The sequence below is a fragment of the Pseudonaja textilis genome, chromosome 7 (genome assembly GCF_049901715.1).
Source record: "Pseudonaja textilis isolate UNSWEBS1 chromosome 7, rPseTex1.2, whole genome shotgun sequence".
Classification (NCBI taxonomy): Eukaryota; Metazoa; Chordata; class Lepidosauria; order Squamata; family Elapidae; genus Pseudonaja; species Pseudonaja textilis.
Window position 1 is genome coordinate 22493133 of NC_141996.1, and position 23645 is coordinate 22516777.

Below are 23645 nucleotides of genomic sequence, written 5' to 3' on the forward strand. Positions count from 1 at the left end.
TTGTAATTTTAATTTTGACCACTCTTTCAAGTAATGGTTTCAAGTTTAACTTGAAGTTCATACTTTCAGGAATGTGGACCTCTAAATATGTAAAAGAGCATTTGCAGTATTTAATTCCTAAATTATATAATTTTTGCACTATCATAGGTGTATTTATACACATACGTTCTTATAAAAATTAATAAAGTTGCTAATTTGCAAAAACAGCAAAATATTCTAGAAATTATCTTAAAGGGATTTGAAACAATCAATGTAAATCAGTGCAGTAACATACAAATGCATGAATTTATGAATACATAAGAATAGTTTATCATCTATCAAGATGGATACAGAATTCCTCACTCCATTAAACAGTAACAAATGTGAAATGGAGTAGGGAAATTCACTTCAAAATCCTTCTGTGGAAAATGACGGACTTTTGTTCTTTTGTGCTTTATAGCTAGTGAAATTGCAGAGCCAAGACCAGGTGATAAGAGAAGCAATTCAGGATGACCAATCCCAAACTGACAGACTCATTATCCACTTTCTGCCTGTTCTTTGTTGTGTTTACTTCTAATTGCACAAAGGCTATCGGTCTCTCTGAACTTGACCAGGACTTTGACATATTTTCTAGGTTGCCCAATTCTGTAGTCTTAAGGTAAAAAAAATAAGGGAACAATGCACTTGTTTTAGCTTCTCATTGTTCCCTACTTGAAACACTCTTAGGTGCGTTTTTTCCATTAGACCCAAATGAGAACATTTCAATGGAATGTAAGGCTTTTTGTTCAAACCTTGAAACAAACTGATTTTTTTTCATTAAATGCACACCCTTAACAAGCAGGAAAAATAACGCATCAAGGTTAAGACAGTTCTCCTTTCCACCAAATTTCATTAAAACCACTGTCACACTGTGTTCTTATTTAGAGTCAAGTGGTAAAAAGCAGGTAGTATACTACCCTAAATCAAGAGAAGAGACAGCTTAAAAGCAAACCTAAGATGATACAGAATCTTGAAGTTAATAGCAGTTCTGACTGACAACCTGGAGAGTCATTCTGCAATGAGGTTTCCTCAAGCAGGGAACTAATCAGCCAACCGCTCCATGAAGAGCTCAAAATCTAGTCATAAAGTTCAGGCTGGAGTTGATTTACAACATGGCAAGCTTGAAAGTTAAAATTAATGGTCTCACTTTTCTGTATTCAGCAATAGGCACATAGGAAAATGCATTGGCAATAATTCTTTAAAGATGTCTACAAGGCTCAATCTATGCTTGTTTAAGGAATGCCTTTTAAACATTCCAAAAAGTTTACAAGTTCATTAAAAAGCTTGATCCCCTCATTGAGTCTACACTGAAAGACTGCTACAGCTCTTTCATTCTGCAATCGCCAGCAACTTTTTTACTTTCTTCCCCAATGATCAAGATAATTATTAAAGCCTGAAAATCCAATGTTGTTGCATAAATTTCAATGTGTTCTTTAACAGCTCCCCGAGGAAGTGTCAAATAACAAGTGCCAGACAAGCACATTTAAAAAGAAAACCTACCTGTTGGCAAAGGTATATAAATTCTTTTTTCCAGTCTCCTTCTCAAAGCTTCATCAATATCCCAGGGAAAATTTGTAGCAGCAAGCACCATCACCATTCTTGAAGGGTCATCATTCTCCAGAGCTCCACCTACACCTAAAGGAGCAATAACAAAGCTAGAGTACATGGTGCTTTTCTCTTGTTGTTCACTTTAATTTGAGATTTTACATGTACTATACTTTACTCTGAATCTTGGAAGCAAAAAAAGTGTAACATCTTAATTTCAGCAACACCACATATTTTAGTGGTAGAAATGGATAATGAGAGACACCACATGTTTAGAAGGGACAAAGAAATCTCAGAGGCCAATCCTAAATACAGTAGGAAAGAAGAGACTTCCTGTAATATCTATTACTGTCAATGCTTTATTATTTCCTATGCTGTGTATGAGATCCCTAAATTTTTCCTGCCTTTTCAAGCTGCTTTCTGGTTCTAGACATAGCTGGCTGGGTGACTTTGAACTAGTGTCTCTGTCTCTGTCTCCTTCCCTCTCTCCCCTCTCTTTCTCTCTCTTATATATGTTCAATGACCCAAGTTACTTATAAATAATAAAGGTGGGATAAAAAATCTAAATAAAGAAAATAATAGGGAAAAGAACATACAATAGCCTGAAGATCATGTACTTAAAATGCCCTGGATCTGAGAAAGATGGAAAAAAACCCACCTTCATTTGAAAACACCCCTCCCAACTGCAAGAAGAGGGACAGACCGAACATTTTCCATTGAAGAAGTATCTGTTGTCCTTACTCTCTAATTGCCAGGAGGGTGTTGTTTTATATGATTAACCCATTGGTATCCTTTTGCAGTCTAACTTATGTTCAAAAAGCCACTGTAACTGCCATTATCTATTGGATTCAGATGCTGAGTTTTGGAACGAAAAAGTCATCATGAATTATTGTACGTTGTTAAAATATAAATCAAAAAATAGTATGTGGCAAATATCAGAATTTGTCTCAAAAACACATTAAGAACTGTAATATTAACTTTCAACAAAATCCAAGTAATTATGATTGAAAATATGCGATTAAATCATCTGTGATTTCTAAAAAAAAAAAAATCATATAAGCCTCAGAGCTCTGAGCAATTCTAGCAGCTTTGGGAAATATCACAAGAGAAGCTAAACCTGACTATTATCCTTCCCCTTCTCTCCCATCTCCAATCTGATCTTCAGAGAAACCTCTTGAGCTTCTTAATTATAGAACAGGCATAGGAAAACTTAACCATATACTTTCTGCATCATGTTCACTGCAGTCTTTATGATGATTTTCATGCATACTTTAGATACCATTTTTCAAATTTCTCTAAAACTGTATGGGTCTTCATTTTTCCAACTTCTGCATTTATTGACATTCTTCTTAAACCATTCAAGACTGTAACTCCAGGTGTTAAGTACTAACCAAATCTCAGCCACTATGCCTCTCTGCCACTGTCCAGTAAACTTAAAAGAACAATGGGCAACCTGGGAGAGACATGTAAGTTTTCTGGAACTCCTGAGGGCCCTTCACATGATGTCCCCAACTTTGTATCTGTTGGGATGGACATACACTACTGATATCTGCTTGTGTTCCTAATATCGGAAAATGGACATATAATTCAAAACTGAAATAACAATATTGTAAGAGCTACATTAAATATAGGTAATCCTCGGGCTACAAACAGTCATTTAACAAACATTCAAAGTTAGAACGGCGCTGAAAGAGGGGGACTTATGTCAGGGCCCTGAAGTTCTGCCCATTGCCGTAACTTTGTGATGACATGCCTGTTATTTGGCTGCTTGGCAACCAGCTTGCAATTGCGACTGCAGCATCCCAGTCACATGATTGCCTTTTCCAACCTTTCCCACAAAACAACAGGGAAGCCAGCAGGAGCTTGCATGTCACTCAGATTTCTGCTGATTTTACGCCTGCCTACCCACCCACTCACACTTTGTACCACTTGCCCGTGCTACCCATTCACCTGCTCACAGTTCTTACCCATAGTTCTCACCTACTGATCTGCTAACCTGAGACTCCCTCTTCTTCCCACGTCAGTCACATGAAGTGTTTGCTTAATGTCAGCATGGTCCTGGGATTACGACAGCTTAATGGCTGCATGGTTTAGCAACAGAAATCCCAGTCCCAATTGCCATCATAACTCAATGACTACCTGCATGTTAAACATTTTGAAAATTATGCCACCAGAAGGCCGACATTTTCAGCCCATTCCTTCAGGGAACTCCACAATTCCTGCAGTTCTCAGAATCCCCAAAGGTCAGTTTTTTAAAAGTGGGCTCTGGATACACAGGTTGCCTGAACCAAGTTTAAAGAATGAGCATATGGAGCATTTTCTTTCAAGTCCTTCCCTCCTTCACTGAGTCTATTCTACAACAATGTATGAAAGAGGAAAAAGACTCCCCAATGCAGGCAGAACAAACCCTATTTACCATCCATCTGAACCAGCAGCTCTGACTTGACTCGGCGGCTTGCCTCGTGTTCATCCACAGTGCCTCTGCGACTACAGATAGAGTCTATTTCATCAATGAAAACGGTCGTAGGTGCATAAAACTTGGCCTTAAAATGAAGACAAGCATTTCTTATGTGACTTAGGGATTCATAAGGGTTTTTTCAATCATATACAACATTCCTCAGCATTACAGTCATATTTAACAAAGATAGATACCAATACATTTTCTTAAAGACCCTGTATGTTTCTTGCTAAATCAAGGTGATTGTGAATTTAAGGAATTTCCTATGGATGCACAAAAACAAATAGTATATCAAGTTAAGACATAGATAAACAGGAAATTGGTGATGTTGTCCATTTAAATCATCAGCTCTAAACCAATTCAGTATGCACGTTTGTAGTATGTATTGTATGCATGTAGTATTTGTAGGACATTTGTAATACACTCACTGTAATGTATATTGATTGCCCTGAAATCATTTTACAAGGAAAGGGAACCAGGAAGAAATTATGCAAATAAGAGTTTAATATCTGAGGGAATCAACAATACCTACCATTTCAAACAGCAAACGAACTAATTTTTCCGACTCGCCTCGATATTTTGATGTGAGAGTGGAGGAAGACACATTGAAAAATGTAGTTCCACATTCTGTAGCGACCGCTTTTGCTAGCATGGTTTTACCAGTCCCAGGAGGGCCAACCATAAGCACTCCCTGAAATTAAAATCCAAACAACTGAAGAAACCACAAGTCTGATGCAAGCATATAACAACCTAGTGCAATTAAATTCATCTAAATATAACTTAGATTGTGGATTTTCAGACTTAGGCTTTCTCAAACAAGGATATGATGAGGCTTGACTATCTACAAATTCTGTATATCCTGGATCTTTTGGTGACTTTCGCTACCATCAGCCATAGTATCTTTCTGGCCTGGCTGCAGGGATTGGAAGGAAGAAGCAGTTTTGCAGTGGTTCTTTTCCTTCCTATGTAGCCAGTTGGTGTTGGTGGAAAGGGAGCCCCTATAATGTTGAGCACCTCTACTCAAAACCTGTGGGTGGAGCCATACAATGGAATGGAATGGAATTCAACATTCAAACAGCAAATTATACCCAGTAATGATACCCAAGTGATGTCATCACAGTACTGACCCAGTGTCCAGAGGCTGTGAGGGTCTGGAGGCTGAGCTTCTTTTTGAGTACAATACAAGGTGCCGATAATCTTTTAAAGCCCTTTATGACACGGGGTCAGGTGATTTGAGGAACTACTTCTTTTTGAGGGTATCTGCCTGCCTCACTAGATTGGATAAAGTGGGCGTACTCCAGGTCCCTTCCCTTAAATGTTGGTCTTTACTGCAGCTTTCCAGTTTGGCAGACCAGTGGGGATGGTGAGGTGATGGTTCAATGCGAGCAGCCATTTGAGTAAGTGCTGGGCGTACGCACCTGCCGCTCAGAAAAAAATGGAGCTTTGTACAGGAGCACACCTACTGCTTGTGAGCCCAGTTCTGAACAGACCGCAGCCCAGAAGTGGGCATGACCCAGGGGTTGTGGGACTCCTACCTTAGTGGACCTAGGAAGCCTCAATTTGTCATAGCGGCCTCTGCCCAGTGAACACCCTTCCCTTTGAGATCTAGTAGGATCCCCACCTTTTTAACCATCCAGAAAGCTATTTAGAGGTGGCTTTAATTCCAGGCATTCAGATAGAAAGGATAGAGCCTGGAAACTACATTGCGAGAGGGATATAATTATTGGACCAGGTGTATGATTTTTCTTCTTTATGTTGTCTTGTTTTTAATGTATTTTCATTACTTTGTTAGCAACTCAAGAGTTGTGTCTCACAAAATGGGCAGCTTTATAAATCTTTTTAAAAGTCACTCATCCACACTCCTGTATCCTGGTGTTTCCATTTGCCTTGTGAATAATTAAAGATAATTAAACACTGGGCCAAAATGTGTTTCTTTGATTATTACTGCTCACTAATAAAATTATTTTCAATAATTTGTTTCATTTATAAAACATCTTTCTGTAAAAATTGAATGTTTCTACTAAGCGTCTCTGGCACTGAAAGCATTTTATATTTAATTTATATTTATTTATTTTTATCCCATCATTATTTTTTTATAAATAACTCAAAGTGGCAAACAAACTAATATTCCTTCCTCTTCATATTTTTTTTTCAACAACCTTGTGAGGTGGACAGTGACTGGTCCAAAATCATTCAGGTGGCTTTCATGTCTAAAGCATGGCTAGAATTCAGAGTCTCCTGGTTTCTAGCCTGGTGTCTTAACCACCAGACCAATTGGATTAAACCTTTAGACAAAGCAGAATATTTTATCTACTTATTCATATAAGAACTAGATGTGCTTAACAACAATGAGAATCTGAAGCCTTGAAACGGGAGAGAAAGCTACATCAGTTTTTAAGAAGGGATTGGACAACCATTTATCTAGAATGGCATAGGGCAGGGGTACCCAAACTTGGCAACCCAGAATCCTAGGAGTTGAAGTCCACAAGTCTTAAAGATGCCAAGTTTGGAGACCTCTGGTATAGGGTCTCCTGCCTGAGCCAGGGGTTGGACTAAAAGACCTCCAAAGTCCCTTTCAACTCTGTTATTCCATTAAAAATCATTTGACCCGTCAGTTTCTAAATTTTACAGAGCTCTTTCTTCAGATGTCGAACTATATGCACCTTATAATTTTAAAAGAAATGTCAACTAAAATCCTATTTATGCACTGGCTGCCTCCTATCAGGCAGGATCCCTACTCAGGCTCCTGAATTTAATCTCAAGCCTAGTGTTGAAGTTCCTTCATCTTTGAAGGTTGGGTGACTTTAATCTCCATGCACCGGCTAGAACCAGGACAGCTGGGATTTCATAGCCTCCACCCATGACGATCAGGTAACCATGAGCAATCTTTGGCACAGCATACTCAGGCTGTTATATTTTTAACCTCATTTTGCTTCAAAGCGCTTGTTACATCATCTTGATATGGCTAGCATTTCTTTTTCCCCACTGGTATGCTTAAATAGTCTAAATAAAATTCTCATCCAGTGTCAAGGGTGTCAAACTCAAGGCCTGCGGACTGTATCCGGTCTTCAGGGGCTCTGCCAGCGAAAACAGAGCTCGGGAGGGCCACATGCGGCCACCCCGAGCTCCATTTTTGCTGGCAGAGGGTTGCACGGGGCCGTAACAACCAAAAACAGAGCCTGGGAGCCCGTTTTCGCTGGCAGAGAACTCAGGCCGCCACAGAAACCCCCGACATGAATAATGTCGAGCTGGCCACGCCCTCTAGCACCCTCAAGGTCAAACACAACCCTGCATCAGGGTTGTGAAATCGAGTTTGACACCCCTGATCCAAGTGATCAGGCAGATTAAGATAAACCACATCATGCATATTATGGAAAAGAATGTATTCAAGCAAAGTGTCAGGAAAGTTCCCAGGAACCAGGGCCTCTTCTGTTCAATGTCTGGTGAATTGAAAGCAACAGGAGGTGACGTAGGCTCTTAACATTGATCACTCCCAACCGGCCTTGACTCTTGGTTTGTCTTTTCATGGGCATGGTCTGTTATAGAGGCAGGGGAACATTTTGCAACATTAGCTAGATTCTTTTGAGGTTATGGATTCTGACAAAATGTAGAGGATGTAATCTTCCAGGCCCTCTGCCATTTACAGGCTAGATATATGCCTTAACTGAGTCCTCCTGGGGAAGAATAAATACAACTGGCTGATGTAATACTGTGTTTCTCCAACAATACGACCTCCACCAATAGGAAGGCCCAGCATGATTTCTAGGCATGAGGTGAAATTAAGCCCCACCCCCAAAATTTAGGCCTATTTAATCCATGTGTTTCCCCATTTCTCACATTGTTCGTTAGAACTACACAAGGTGAAGAGAAATGGGGGGAAGGGCGGGGGGGGAGAAAACTTGCCTTTAGGAGTGGCCTGCAGGTAGCCTAGGCTAGAATACCCCGATCTACCGATAGAACATCAGCTGATAGAAGCTCCCCGAAGGCAGAGTCCCCAGCCGCTTTGGGGTGAGGCATGGCTGCCCGTGTCCCCTCGCCATTAGGCAGTGTCTTTGGGGCAATGGAAGCTCCCCAAGGGCAATCACCAGCCACTTCGATCGGCCGGTAGAAGCGGCCTCGGGGTGAGCACACACGCACACTCCCCTTGCCACAAGGCCACTTCTACCAGCTGATCGAAATGGCTGGTGATTGCCCTTGGGGAGCTTTGCCTTCGGGGAGCTTTCGTCAGCCAATAGAAACGGCCTCGTGGTGAAGGGAGTGTGCGTGTGCGCTCACGCCGAGGCCGCTTCTATCAGCCGATCGAAGTGGCTGGTGATTGCCCTTGGAGAAAGACACTGCCTAATGGCAAGGGGACACAGGCAGCCATGCCTCGCCCTGAAGTGGCTAGGGACTCTGCCTTCAGGGAGCTTTCCTCAGCCGATAGAAACGGCCTCATGGAGAGGTATGTGCGCATGGGCCGTTCTAGGTGGGGGAGGAAATTAAGTCACCCCTCGAAAAGACGGCCTAGCCGTTTTTTCAGGGGTCAAAAAAAAATAAGGCCCAGCCTTATTTTGTGAGAAACACAGTAGTTTCCACTCCTGGTTTACAATAAATGGGCAGATCCTAACTGTATTTAGGTTTCCGGGACAATTCTATCTCATCTATGCCTGTCTTGGGAAGTTTCACAATTATATATCTTAAATGATAAGTCCACAAGACAGCACCAGCGTGCCTTAGTTCTCTCCAGACCTCACAGATCATCTGATTTTATTGTTTTGTTTAGACTTCTTTTAAATAGCTGGTGGTTGCCAAAAAAGGAATAGAGAATATATAGAGAGAAAGATTTATCTTTTGCTAAATGTTTTGCTAAGCCCACCACGCTAATCATTTTATGAGGTGCCCACAAAAGATTTTGAAAAATTCCATATATATCCAATGGTTCCAAAAGTTAAAACTCATGATTTAAACTTCTCTTCTTCTTTTGCACCCAACTTGTAAAGAATTTAGAATTTACTCTGGAGAAAGTATGAAAGAGCTATTGATGGGGGAAGAAAGGGCAAAGCCATTAAGGAAGGACTTGAACAAGAGACTGCACACTCTAGAGACTGAAATAAGTGTGAGAAAGAAACTCAAAATAATCCCATTTTGATTTTGTTTATATAAAATGAGACAGGGAAAAGCTTGGATATATTCCTTAAATCCCTGAGGTATCTATTTCTTGATCTTGTCAATCTCAAAGAGCTAATTCTATTTGTCCTTCTGCCTGGTGCTCTAACCATAATCATTAAAGTTTTGCTGTTCTGACTGTGCAAGGTAAATTTTCCATCTTGGTCTGTTGTGAAATGTGACTCATGAATGCTTAGAATGAGCATTTCATGATCTTTTATCTTTTTTTCATTCACACTATTCATTAATGCATATTCAGAGCTGTTGAAAAGTCACATATAATTCATACAGCAAAGATTAACTGCGTCTGTGTAAAACCAGGTTCTTAATTACAGACATTATATTATTTCATAAAAGGAAAGCAATGAATAAAGACAATACACACTTATCAGTTTTGCTACAGTTACTGAATATCTTTTATCCAGCGGAAAATTACTAGCAAAAGATTTCTAAAGAAAAATAGTACTTTTAGGATAATCACACCAGACATCAAAATGAACTTTACACCATTAACCTCTTAAATATTTTCACAATAAAAGAGCTAATAAAAACTAAAACAAACAAATTTTGCAAAATGTGTCCTTCTTAAGAGTGAAAATTATTCAAAATTATTTTTTGAATTATAAAAATAAATATAACAAAATCAATTATTTAAAAAAAACAACCATGTTCCTTAGTAATATGTTGTATTCTCCTCAAGAAACTCCTAAACCAGTATCTTTCCAAACTAGTAAAAGTTAACCACCAATGCTATCTCTATCCTGGAACCCTATCTACATCAGGACTTTGCAAATCAAGGCAACAAACCCATATCACAGGGGATTTCCAGGCATCTCTAAGCGGTTGTTTAGAGATGCCTGGAAATCCCCCCCGTGATATGGGTTTGTTGCCTTGATTTGCAAAGTCCTGATGTAGATAGGGTTCCAGGATGGGGACTATAATGGGAAGGTTCCACAGACCTACCAGAACATCAGTCCAGTCATATGCTCAGCCAAGCTGAAGAATTTGTGCTGAATTCTTGCATGAGGCTTAAGAACTCACAGAAAATATACTTTTCTGTGCAAACACTGAAGATTTTTTTCTCCACTTCAGACTTACGAAATACTCTCAAAGCAAGAAACAAGACAAGCTATTTTAGCGTATTTGCTACATCCTGGGAAAGCATACAACTGCAGATCACTTTTAAAAAAACCACATTGATATGTGATTACATCATACCATGTCAACACAGCACAAAACACAACATGCTTTGCTATTGGACTCTGTGTCCGTGTACTCACTCATAACAACTTCACCATTGGCATAACATATAACTGCAGATTAGTGGCAAAACTGTAGACACATTCATGGCTCCCAGATATTCAAACATCTTCAAAGCTATCTAGAACAATATTTTCTCAATTATTAACTCTCAAAATAATCCTTCATTTGAGATTCCTTGATGACATTTAATCTTCTGGATCTATGAAAATGAGTACCTTGCTAAAATCCTTCATTATTTCAACTTCTACCTCACAATAGTCTTCACCCTCAATCTAGCTACAGAACAAGCCCACTTCCATGATATCACGGCAAAACTAGAAATTGGGCACATAAACAGCATGGTATACAGGAAACCTACAGATCAAACCAGTCAAAACAGGAAAAAGCCTTAGCAAACGCCTACCTTACTATTTAAGCTTAAGTGGAGGTAAGTTGCATTTGCTTAGATTTAGCAAAACGATCCTCATAGGCTTATCCAACTAGCGGTAGAATGGATTACTTTATAGGTCAGCTGTGTGTTCACCCAGATACATTAGGGATATCTAGAAGCTTGGCCTGCTGGAGGTGTCCATTACAGAATCAGATAATAAAGCAGTAATTTAAAAAGTCTGAAAATTAGACTGGCAGGTGTCTGAGAAATGAATGATAGCTACATCTAAAACAGGATTGGTTAGCTAACATTGTATAAAAAGAAAGATATTCAGTGACACAATAATTCAATTTAAAATGAAAACAAAGGGGTGGAGGGAGCAATATGCAGCCATAGAATTAAAGCTTTAAAAATAGTTTTCCTAAGAAAATTACTAATTGATAATAACCATATTCTCAACTATATTCTTCATTTCAACACAAGACAGATAGTCAACCTGTTTCAGATAAAAACATTTGAACCATAACATGTCCCATAATTTCAATCACCTCTACCAAATAAAATCCCCAAATAAAATCAAACATGAGTAATTTTATCAGTAAAAATCTTGCAAATTCATCCGCAATAAAGATACCTCATATTTTAGAAATGGTTTGGAGGGAGGGTATAGTACGTTTTACTTGGAATATATCCACTGAATGAGATTTGCTAGATAAATGGCAATGGAGAAGCTGTTAATACTATTATAGCAACAAGATAATCTGATGCTATCTTAGAAATAGCCATTCTGGTGACCTTATCATATGACTTCTGCCCGGGCCATCACACAGCTCAGCTCTATTATGTGTAGTAATCACGACTTCTTCACTCATGGTTCACTCTCTTGCTTGGACCTATACTTTAAATGGGCTATTCTTAAAAAAAAATTGGAAGTTACAGATGATTCAGAATGCAGCAACTTGGGTAGTCATGGGCACACCTTAACTCAGTCATATAATTCCATTACTTTGGGATTCAATTTTAGATGCAATTTCAGGTTCTGGTTGTACCTTTAAAGTCTTGTATAGCTCAGGACCAGGTATCTTTGGGACCATCTGTGTATCTACCCATCCAATAATATCTCTCTATGTCTGCATTCTGGGAATGTCACAAAAAGACATCACAGAAGTGAGCTTTGTCAATTACTGCCCGCCCCCCACATACAGCACCATACCCCCTGAAATCCAAAATAAAAAAAGAGAAAAGAGAAAAAGAAAAGAAAAAGAAAAAAATTAGTTTTAGGAAGGCCATTAAAATGTGGCTTTTCCGGAAGACCTTGGGAGTTGGGATATCCTAATGTTATTACCTCTGGTTTTGGAATATTTGTTCAGTGTAATTGACATTTCTAGAGTGCATATTTATAGACATATTCTATTTTTTGTTTTGGAATTTTGTTAGTTTTAACCTTGTTAGGAATGATAGTTACCTAACAGTTGAGTTGGAAATATATAAACCAGGATAGTCATTTAATACTGTATCTTTAAGAGAATGCTGAGTGTGATTGGTTGAGATTCCTCCAACGGCCATAAGATGGAGGAAATAAACCTGGTTTCTTTCTTCTTGTTTCCTGTTTTACCGTATTGCCTGATCGTTGTTCTGCTTGGATTGCTGTGAGTCTTGCAACTGTTAGCAAACTCCGTTTACTGAATATTATGATACTATTATGAATATTAAGATACTATTATGATATTTGACTTCGTTTTTGGATTATCCCTGGACTGATACTAACTGCTTTAACCATGTATGATTTGGACTGTTTGTTGGACTTGTTTACCCGTTTACTGGAAGTAAAACCTACATTTTACTATTCAGTGTATCTGCATGCTGGTTGTGTGTTATTCAACATCACTCTCACTATGTTTCCCTGAGTGCACTCATTCTCCTAACGGGGAATACCTCAACAAACCTGATTTACAGAGGACATGCATGATGCTCAGAGTCATCAGTAACTAGAATGAAATAAGCACAGTAAATAAATAAATGAACAAAATTCTAGCCTTATGTCCTGTACAGGAAGAACAGGAGCCTCAAACAGATTTTCTTCCATGGTTTAGTATCACCTGATCATATCTAATAAGTAGATTCAATTCTTTATATCAAAAGACATATTCCTCGGCTCATAAACAGAATTACGGTTGTAAGTCATGTGGGTCATTAATTTTACAAACAATTTTTCCAGTGGTCCTTCAGTGAATCACTAGTCGCTAAGCGAATATGTGACCGTTAAGCAAACTCATTGTCTGCAATAGGTATTTTGCTTTTTTTTAATTGGAAACCAGAAGCAGATACCATTTTCCAGCAAAAAAAAATAATCATAAATCAAGGTCATTTGATGACAGGACACTGCAAACAGCCACAAATGTGAGCCAGTTGCCAAGTGCTCAAAATAGGAATACATGACTGTGGGGAGGAAAGAATCAGAACTTCAGACCCAGATCGTAACTCCCTTTTTTTGGATCCATGGTAACTAAGAAGTCAAGGACTCTATACAGAATATTTCATTTCCATTTTTTAAAATAATACAAAAGATTAAATTTCACATACACCCCCAAATTGGTAGATGCATTGCAAGAGAAAACGTTTGTATATATACTATAATGTTATACATGAGTATATTTTCATAGAGACAACACACGCATATAATAGCTAGAGGGCTCTTACTTTCCAAGGTCTTCTGATTCCTTTGAAAAAATCTGGCATCCATAGTGGAAGAACAACGGCTTCTCTTAATAGTTTTTTGGCTTCTTCTAAATCTGCGATATCATCCCTATGGAAAATAAAACTCAGTTTTGGAAGGATAATATACTTTTTTTTTCAACAACAAATATATAAATAAATGTTAAATGCTTGCACTTTATTGATAAAATATATAATGACAAGTTCTTGCACAGGATGCTAGCACAATTCAGTGTTCTGAAAAATGACCTTCCATTTAAAAGGCATGCGGAAAATGACTTGCAGCTAATCGCGGAACAGAATGTTCAGTTTAAAAATAGGTTTCTTGAAAACATGATAATCAAGGCAACACCTAAAAAGCTTTTCAGCATTATTGCACATTTTAATGAGTGTCTGTAAAGAGCCTTTTGTTTGTGGTACTATTTAGACATGAAGTGTGCTTCGTAAGCAAAACAGCACTCACAATTAGCTCAAGAAGTTTTTCTGCTGTAACAGAACTGGAACGAACTCTAGTCTGATATGGATCTGCCATATGGACTTGCTTCATGTCTGCTTTCAACCATCTAGATTTGGCTACCATCTCCAAACTCTAAAGTGACACTCAAAGCTGGCCCATCTACTGAGCACTTGAAAAATCTATATCTCCTTAGTCTCTCAATAATTCCCTGTTTTAATCATAATAGCTATTTTAGTCAAGGACAGGAAATCTGCATAGCTCTGCAACCCAGGACCCAATGTATGAGTAAAGTAAACTGGCAATGGTTTTGCACAATAAAGATAATTAAGATGATATTGTTATTTTAGAGACAGGCAGAATGAATAGGAGGAAACGCTATTCAAATGGCAGAATTGCTACTGTTCAGGAAGCTCCTTAAAACATTACAAAGTCCAGTTCTCTGTGATTCACAGAGAAAATGAATAATATGGGAAATGATAACAAAAGATTAAGTTTTTAGGTGCTCACATAGCTCACCTGCTAACTTAGACAGAAACACAATGGCTGCTAAAATAACTTGAGAACTAAATATATTTCTGGAAATCTTATTTGAGCTATTTTCAACCCTTTTTCAGTTTCACATGTTTATGATCCCATCTAAACTTAACAGTAATTATTGTACTATTATGGGTGCCTTGTGAAGAGCTATAATGCTTTAAGGCTAAAGTATCTCCATATGGTGTCTGTAACTTGCAGATTTCTCCAAGTAGATATTTATAGCTGTATAAACAGCTTCTAACAGCACAATCTTTCATAAAACAATATGCAATAATATATTTAAAATGTAACATCATCACACTTTTATATAACAATATAGAAAAATATTGGTAATTATCCATTTTTCAAATCTTAAAATTCTATTATGCATGCTTCTCTCAGAAGGCAAGATTTTCAGAACATACTCAATATACAAATTGCCCAAAGGATATTAACTGATAAAAAGACTATTCCTATTTGATCTTCTCTTGACAATAATTTGCTATTTTAAATGTCATGCATCTATGAAAGATTATTCTATCCTTTTAAAACAGAAAAAATACTGCAAAGATATTCAAAGTGTTATCCAAAATAACCACAGATACGTAAGAAATAATTGTTATTATGTATTATACTCTCAATTTATTGTTTTGCATTTGAACTAATCCATCAAGCTTTACAAAACCATTAATCTTTAATGTGCAACAAATCTCTTGAGTTTTTCCTAATATCAGCAGTTACTACAAAATAAGCACAATTGTTGCCCAAATGTTAACATCTTCTGGATATGTATCCTCAATAAATGTTAATATATCTCATTTTACAGAAGAATTACTATACCAATGAATACTTAGATTTCTTGACACAATATCTCTCTCAAGAGCTTCAACCAGATCTTTATCATATCCTGTTCCATCAAATTTCTGAATTTCACTGTCACCACCACCATCCTGAGGGATCTTCTTTCCCTGGATAAAAGAGTTAGAAGCACGTAAGTATTCATCTACATTTCTTTTTCTTCTCTTAAACAATTACTAGAGTTCTGCTCAGATAAATCTGATGAATTGTAGTTGTGGGATGAAGGAACCAAAACTAGTAACCAGACATCATAAATACCAGGGATTTCGAATATTATCTTTCATAAAAAATGGAAATTTGAAAGATGGCCAGATGACCATTATGGGAAGGACAGAATAAGTAGCACTCAGGAGTTGTTTAGATATTCCCAACTTAATCAGAACAGAACAGAATTATTTTCTGAGTAATACTTTTTTCTTCTTTTTCTGAGGACTGTATTTCCTTTGAGCTACTTTCAAAACATAAATGCCTATTATATGCAAGACCGAATCCACTCAATGTTGACAAATACATTATTAGGGGAAGGAAGGAAGGAAGGAAGGAAGGAAGGAAGGAAGGAAGGAAGGAAGGAAGGAAGGAAGGAAGGAAGGAAGGAAGGAAGGAAGGAAGGAAGGAAGGAAGGAAGGAAGGAAGGAAGTCCATTTAACTTGTTTCTGGACTATTTATAAATTAAATATAGCATACTGGGATGATGATAGGATAGTAGCTATAAAGAGCTGACTCTACCCCTTGCCCTGTCTATGATACTACCTAAATGCAGGACTAAGAGTGCAGATACTTCTTGGCTTACCCATTCTGAGAGCCTCAGTCCCAATTTCTTCTCAGTCTAGAGCCAATGGTCTTAGTATCTATGATGAACCAATGAACCAATGAGCTGTGCCAATGCCTGGCTTAACTTGGCAAATAGCTGCCCTAATTCCAGCAGTTGCTCTCTTGGTGTGTGTGCAGCGATTGTGGTGTTTTCTATTGTTCTGGACTACATTCAAGGTGGCACCCTTTCTTGTCTGTTGCCCATCTGTTTAGTCTGCTTTCCCCTCATGTCATTTTCACAACAAATGGGCAGAGAGCAATGGCTCCTTCTGTTGACCTTGATCTCACCAGTGAATAAACATAAGCCTGTATGGTTTATTCTTTCATTCTTGTGAGTTACAGAAAATGCCTTCAGGGTGCCGCAGGATGTAAGTTGGAAACCTCTGCTCTAGACCCTTACCTTATCATCTTTCCCTTTTCCTTTAGATTCCCTCTCTCGACTACTAGCAGGTTTTTCAGTTTTTGATATTGGTTGAGCTCTGCCCACAGGTCCCCGTTGTAATCCTGGCAATTCTCTCCGCAGAGGTTTCACTTCTCGATTGGGTCGTTTTATCTGAGGTGGGACTCTGTGTCACGTAAGGAAGCACACAAGAAACTGCTAAGATGAGTAAAATTATTTCCATCTTGCACTGCTATTCAATTTTAGTCTTCTCAACAGTGTCCTCCAGATACATATATACTATATCCAGAATTTCAAAACAGCACAGCCACTACTGAGAACTCTTTATGCATTCAGTTTTGCAACTGAGGAAAGCTGCTCAACTCTGGGAGAAAGCTAATGTTCAAATTGCATTGATAATGCATATCTTGATCTCTAAGGAGCCAGGTATGGCTAAGCTTTGGGACGGAGGTATGCTACCTCACGGCTACACAGTTCTTTGTATCCACATAATCCCTTTCATTGCTGTGCAGATGATGATGATAGAAATTAAGTGAAGACAAATGGAGCAGGAACTAGGAAATTGGAGAGACAGAGACAGGTGCTAGGGGGAAAAAAGTAGAAAGATGAAAAAAAATAAGGCTGAGGAGTTAGCAATACAGTCTGATGACAACAGGTACAAGAAAAAAATGGACTAGAATTCAGGCATTGCACCAAACTGCAATTTAGGAATCTTAGCTACAATTCTGTGTGAACTCCAAACTAAATTAAGGTTTTCAACAGTCCCGCATACTGGAATCTAGGAATTGTGGTTAGAAGTGGTTTTGAAAAGAATGGTATTTTAGCAAAGTCTTCCATGAAAATCTGTAATTATAACTGAAGTTCCATTTTTAGCAACTATCATACTAACAGCAAGTCAGCAGAAAAAAAACAGACCCTAACATTATATTTGTAATGCAAACTAGCATACTAGGTTATGAATAATAGTTCAAATGTTTGATGTAATTTTATAGTCAATGCTCACATTTTAAAAGGGGAAAAGGAGGAATAAGGTAAAACAGCTCTTATCTCAATCTTTATACTATTTTCTCTCTCAAAAATGTCGTTGCTACTGCCTGCAAGTTAACCTGCCATCCTATTTAAACCCAATTACCTGTGCTCAGCTGGAACAGGAGGTGGCCACACAATTGGATCTCTAAAATGTTCATCTTGATAAGATACAGGAATATCTGTAGGCTTGTCTATTTTAAAACTCTCTAAGGTGTTGACAATGCTCTTTACTTGTTCAAATTCTTCTAATAATTCTTGCCGAACCTGAAAAACAAATAAATGTGAAGCCGTTCAAAAATTAAATTGCAAAGTATTATAGCAAGCAGTTTAAAGTAGAGCAGATAAAACTGCTATTGATATAAACAAAAGCCAATTTGGAGGGGAACTGTTGATTTCTGGTATTCTTTGCACAAGGCAAACAAAACTGGATAAAACTCAAGTCAGTCTAATACAAGGGCTGGGCCAGTCTAAGATCTGTACACCTTATATGAGCAACTGGACAGGACTTATTGTTTTATTGTTTTGTTTTATTGTTTTGTTTTAACCAGCAGAGCTGGAAGGTTTAAAACATAAAGTGAATTTTACAATTCTGCTAGATAAAACATTTCCTTAATTTTCAATTAGAAACACAACTCCCCAGGCCCCTGTAAGTACCCCCAAAACTCCACCTCCCTCAATTTTGCTTCTTTTTGCCAAAAGATCAAAATTGCCAGAGCGCTGCTGCCAATCACAGTAAAATAGAGAGTTTCTCCCACTTCCCAAGAAGAGGAAAAAAATGAGCCCATAACTTTATTCTTATTTTAGAGCAGAGGTTCTAGAAATGTCTTGCTTTACTGCCAATGGTACAAAGAGTCGCAGAAGATTCTTATCAAGTTATCACATAAATTTCCTTGCAATTTTTTTGCAAGGAAAAAGATTCAGTTACAAAGATCTCAAGATTCCTTTCATGTAGCCCCTATTGCAGGGGTGTCACATTCAAGGCCTGTGGGCCGATGCGTAGATCTGGCCCGCAGGGCCACCCTGGAAACAGCGAAGGACTGGTCCACAGTGCCTCTCCCAGTGAAAATGGAGCTTGGGAGGGCCACGTATGGCCTTCCCAAGCTTCATTTTCACTGGGAGAGGGTTGCAGGAGGCCATTGCAGCTGAAGACGGAACTCGCGAGCCTGTTTTCACTGGTAGAGCATTTGTGCCATCACATCCCCACCGTGGCCATGCCCACCCTGACCCCACAAGGTCAAACATCACCCTGATGTGGCCTCAATGAAATTGAGTTTGACACACCTGCCCTATTGTTAAAGTGCTGTAGAGCTTAGTCCTTCCTTCTAACTATTTGAGATATGGAGAGGTATCTTAGCATTTTCCTGAATATTCAGATGTTTTAACTGGATATTGGAAAGCATAACTTGCCTTCTCAGGCTTCAAGAAGTCTGTAAAATGGGCTGTTTGTGTAAAAACCTGGGTGTATAAATATATGACTATATATCTGCAGCATATACATTTTTGAATTTTCATGTATATTAACATGTAGGGAAGTTACACATTTTAGGTTATACTTTTTAAATGTGTACCCATTTTAAATATACCAGCATATGCATTCATTTGTTGAGCTCAGTGGCAGGTGTGCCTATTCTCTGTACCCCATAGGGTACAGAGCATGATTTGATGTCAGTTCCTTGAAAAGACTGCCTTAAACCTTTAATTCTCACTTCTAATCAAAGCAATTGTAATCAAAGCAATCAATTGCATTTTCTCTTAACTTATGTTCATCCCTACATTGCATTGCTATTTTTTCCGGCATTTAACTCTTGACTTTATTGAATTTATATTTAGAGGTAAGCACAAAAAGGAGAATATATTTTGTTTCAAAACCAGAAGAAATCGTTACATCCTTGTTTTGTCAGGCTATTTGGGGGCAACCATTACAGTTTGTTCACTGGAGCTGGGAGGCTAATAAATTCAAATAAAGATATAAATAAATTCAGGTCAGTAGGCTTAAATCCCTAAGTATATTTGTTGTTCCAGGTTTGGGGTAGCCAATATCCAGAGAAATCCTTGCATGATTTCATGAGGCAGATGCCAGGCTTAAGGCAGCAACCTGGACTGAAATTGATTATTGTAATTCCAACAAGTTTGACTTGAATACAATTGTTAAGGAGGTTGAAATAAAAAGAATTCTGGTTTTCCCATAAGGATTTTAAAAAGGGGGGGGGGGACTCATCTCTTTTGTGAAGGAGAGGCAGCCCACACTTACTGGCTTGGAGAACCATTTATACAGCAAGTAGGCTGATGTGCACCTTCACCTCTCTCTCTTCTCTTTAAGCAGCTCCCAGAGCAGCAAATCCCACCTGTCTGTCAATCCCCTTAGACTTCCCAATGCATTCCCTTCCCTTCCATCAGCCGCTGCCAATGTCTCAGATAACATTGCTCCCGATATCCCAAGTGCCTTCTTTTTTCTCTGGTACTTCAGCCTTTTACCCACTGCAGCCATTGATGTCAGAGCACAGTTGCCAGATCTTTGCTAGCTGCCTGAACGGAGGGTTTTTCTTCCCCAAACACAAATTATTGTGGGGTTTTTCAAGCTTTATTCAAATGAAAGCAGCATTGATACGTGAATTCCAACAAATGAATTAATTATCTTCAATTTAGAATTATCTTCAATACCTCTGTGTACATCTGGACAAAAGATTTCCTGAGTCATTTTTTCTTTACTCTCTATACACAGGGAGGAGACAAGTCTCTTCTGCAGCCATTCTTGACAGTCAAGAGAAGCAGTATTTTTAATTTATTCTGCTTTGAACAGACCCCACTTCAAATACTGTATCCTTCTGGTACGCCAGTTTAAGAAGGATTCAGAGAAGGACAATGGGGATGAAAAGAGGATGAGACATAAATCCTATGAAGAAAAATTGAATGAATTGTGATTGTTTAGTTTTAAGAAAAGTGAGGGGAGATATTACAATACCCGAAGAACCTGAAAGCAGAACATAAAAAATACTGTAATGTTAACTTGCAAGCAAGAGGACTCTAGTGGATTTGTTAGAAAAATTTTGTAACAGTAGGAGGTTTTAACTATCCAGACAGATGCTGGATCCCCTTCCCGTGATGTATTTAAGCAGAAGTTAGACAGTTTTCTATTTTACTGTGTATGCCTTTTGGATTTTTGCAACAAACAAGGGCTTGGACTCTGTGGCTTTGAAACTCTTTACTGTAAGTATATTATTCCATGATGGCGTCTCAGTGGGGGTGTTCCATGCTTGAGATGGCTAGTGAATTAGGAGACAATTCTGCTTCCACCATTTTGTATATCACTTGCTTCTTTAGCCACCTTTATTCATTTTAATTTCAACATTTATAACTGTAATATTTTGATGTTTTATACTGTCATTTTTATGTTGCTGTAAGCTGCCTTGAAGAGATGGGCAGCATATAAATGTAACAAACAAATAAATAAAGTCATCATGATTCTAGAACAGATACTTATTAAGAAGCATGATTGGTCTACTGTTTAGGGCACCAGATTAGAAACTACGAGATTGTGAGTTCTATTCCTGCCTCATGCATGAAAGACAGCAGAGTGAGTTTAGGCCAGCCACTCTCCCGTAGACCAACTCATCTCACAGTGTTGATATTGTTGTAAAAACAGAAGGAAGGTGTTTTAGGTATGCTTGCCACTTTCAGTTATTTTCAGTTAGTAGCTATGATACCAAGCAAACAGTCATTTTAAAACATTTGTACAGGAATCTAGATGTAGTCTAGATTCCTGAACAGAACATACAATTGGACTCAGTCTCATAAAGTTCAGGTGGGAATTCAGTCACCAAATGCCTAAGAATGTCCTGAGTAGCTTTCAACTGTGGTTCAAGCATGGCAAGGAACAGGAACAGAACTGATAATATTGGGGGGTGAACCCTAGGAGGACTTGTATTGTAAAGCTTTTCGCCATATTGGATTTCTCGATAGCCTTCAATTCCATCAATCACTGTGTATCACTCCTTCCTTCATATGCAGTTTCAGTTGGCTTAGTAAACCTTAGGGAGGTACCACAGGATTACGTGAGTTCACCACCACCCCAGCTCTTTTTTAACATCTGCATAAAGCCACTGTCAATTCATGATGAGGTCATCAATGTGCTGATGATAGTCATGCTGCTATGGAAATCTTGTCTTAGTATCAAGAGGGCATAAGGGTCCAATTGGGGCAAAAAAGGCTGAATATAACCCAAATAAGATGGAGTTACATTTCATTCATCAAGGTTCTTGGTTGGCTCCAGTACTGCCTCTTGAGGAGAAGCACTACACCAAAAGCTCTAGTTTGCCACTGGGGGATTCTCCTGGACTCATGTTTGCAACTGAAGGAAAGGTAAAAAATGTTGTCAGAAGGATCTTTTTCCAGCTTTGGCTGATACGCCATTTGCAAGCCCATGGATCCAAAGATCTCACAACTATGACTCATGTCCTCATTACAAACCAATTGGACTACCACAATGCACTCTACTTGGGGCTGTCTTTGCAAACCACTTGGAAAAATTGGTTCAAAATGTGGCAGTCCATTTATTGGTAGATATCAATCTCCAACTGCCAACAAATATTTCAAAGTACTGGAACCGACCTATATAGCTTGGTGCCCTCCTGCAGGAGGGCTTGGTGGCCACCTGCTTGGTGCACACCTGCAGGATGCCTTCTCCAACCAAAATCGCTCTGTATTATAAGTTGAGCTTAGGAGAAGCACTTGGTTGGTTGCTTCCCATAGGTACTGTTCTCCTGTTGGAATTGTCTGTCTTACGGAAGAGAGTCTCCTTGAAAGTTAAGTATGGCCCTACTGTTACACGTTCCAGAAGTTATTTCAGATGGATGGCATTCGGCAATTAGCATTTTGTTGCCATATTTGGTATCTTTATTATGTGTTATTTTTTAATAATGATTATACAAAATAATCAGCATGGTCATTATTTCATTATCGTTCTGATTTTTACTGGTTAGTGATTATTGTGGATGTGTCAATTGCTTTTATTGATATTTACCATGATATATTAATTACTTATTTATTTATGATTATTAACTTCTGAATGTCTGTGGCAGGTTTGGCAACACATAAATGGGATAAATAAATGAATCCTTCCAACCCCATATTTCCATAATTTGCATAATTCTTGAAGAGATCAACAGCAATACTATCAAATAATGTTAGAAAATAAAACAACATTATTTATAAGGAAAAGAAGTTGGAGAACAAACAACATAAACAGATAAAAGCACCTAGAACAAACTGGTGTTGGATTCTGGCATATCGTAAAGATGTCATTCTGCACAGAGCAGGTATCACTATGGAGAAGGTTCAACTCTACATCATTGCTAAATGAAAGCCTGCTTTCTAATTTTGGATGCAGAACAGCTGAAAGGGCACCTTCTACAAATGTCCTCCTCAGCTTGTTTAATATATAAGGACCTGTATATTCCAAGTAACACTTCTGTTCAGAGAGATTCCTTATTAGGCAAGGCAAATCTAGCGAGCTCAGATAAGAAATGAAATCTATTTTTTCTGTTAAGAAAAACTTTAATTTGACTGATGGTCAAGGACATTTAATAACTGAAGTGACATGTTCTGCTCTTAGTTTGTTAACATTATACAGGGTCATATTTTCTTTCAGTGAGTTCCATTTTCATATTGTTATTCTGCTACATAAGAAACATTAGCAGCGATTAAACATTTGCACTTAAACCTTTTGTTATTATACCTGCTGCCATTTGCCTTTTAATGTTGGGTCTCTGATTGATTGACCATGCCGTTGAATTTGCTGGATGACACCCTGGTAATAAACCATGGACGAGTCATAATTTCCAAGAAGGGCATATTCTCTTCCTTTTTTAGCATTATCACAAATCTCAGCCAAATTCATCTTCTTTGAAAAACCTACAATACAATGTGAAACAACACAGTAAAAATTAAATTACCCTTTGTCACAAAAAAACCTTTATTTCACTTAGAATCATAACTGAATATTTTTATTAAATTGTGTGTTATTGTTTTGTTATACTAGTTAACTATACTATCAATCATTCTG

The 23645-nt window shown here is 38.2% G+C and overlaps 1 protein-coding gene across 1 annotated transcript in view; it reads right to left on the reverse strand.

Moving 5' to 3' along the window:
- Positions 1-23645, reverse strand: part of KATNAL1 (katanin catalytic subunit A1 like 1) — a 34964-nt gene that overhangs the window by 4197 nt on the left and 7122 nt on the right. The window contains exons 2-9 of the mRNA XM_026708897.2: positions 23319-23494; positions 17688-17848; positions 16556-16721; positions 15328-15455; positions 13500-13605; positions 4554-4712; positions 3980-4106; positions 1519-1653 (exon numbers count right to left, since the gene is read on the reverse strand). Coding sequence (XP_026564682.1) covers positions 1519-1653; positions 3980-4106; positions 4554-4712; positions 13500-13605; positions 15328-15455; positions 16556-16721; positions 17688-17848; positions 23319-23480 — 1144 coding nt within the window. The 5' untranslated portion in view covers positions 23481-23494. The remainder of the gene's footprint in view (positions 1-1518; positions 1654-3979; positions 4107-4553; positions 4713-13499; positions 13606-15327; positions 15456-16555; positions 16722-17687; positions 17849-23318; positions 23495-23645) is intronic.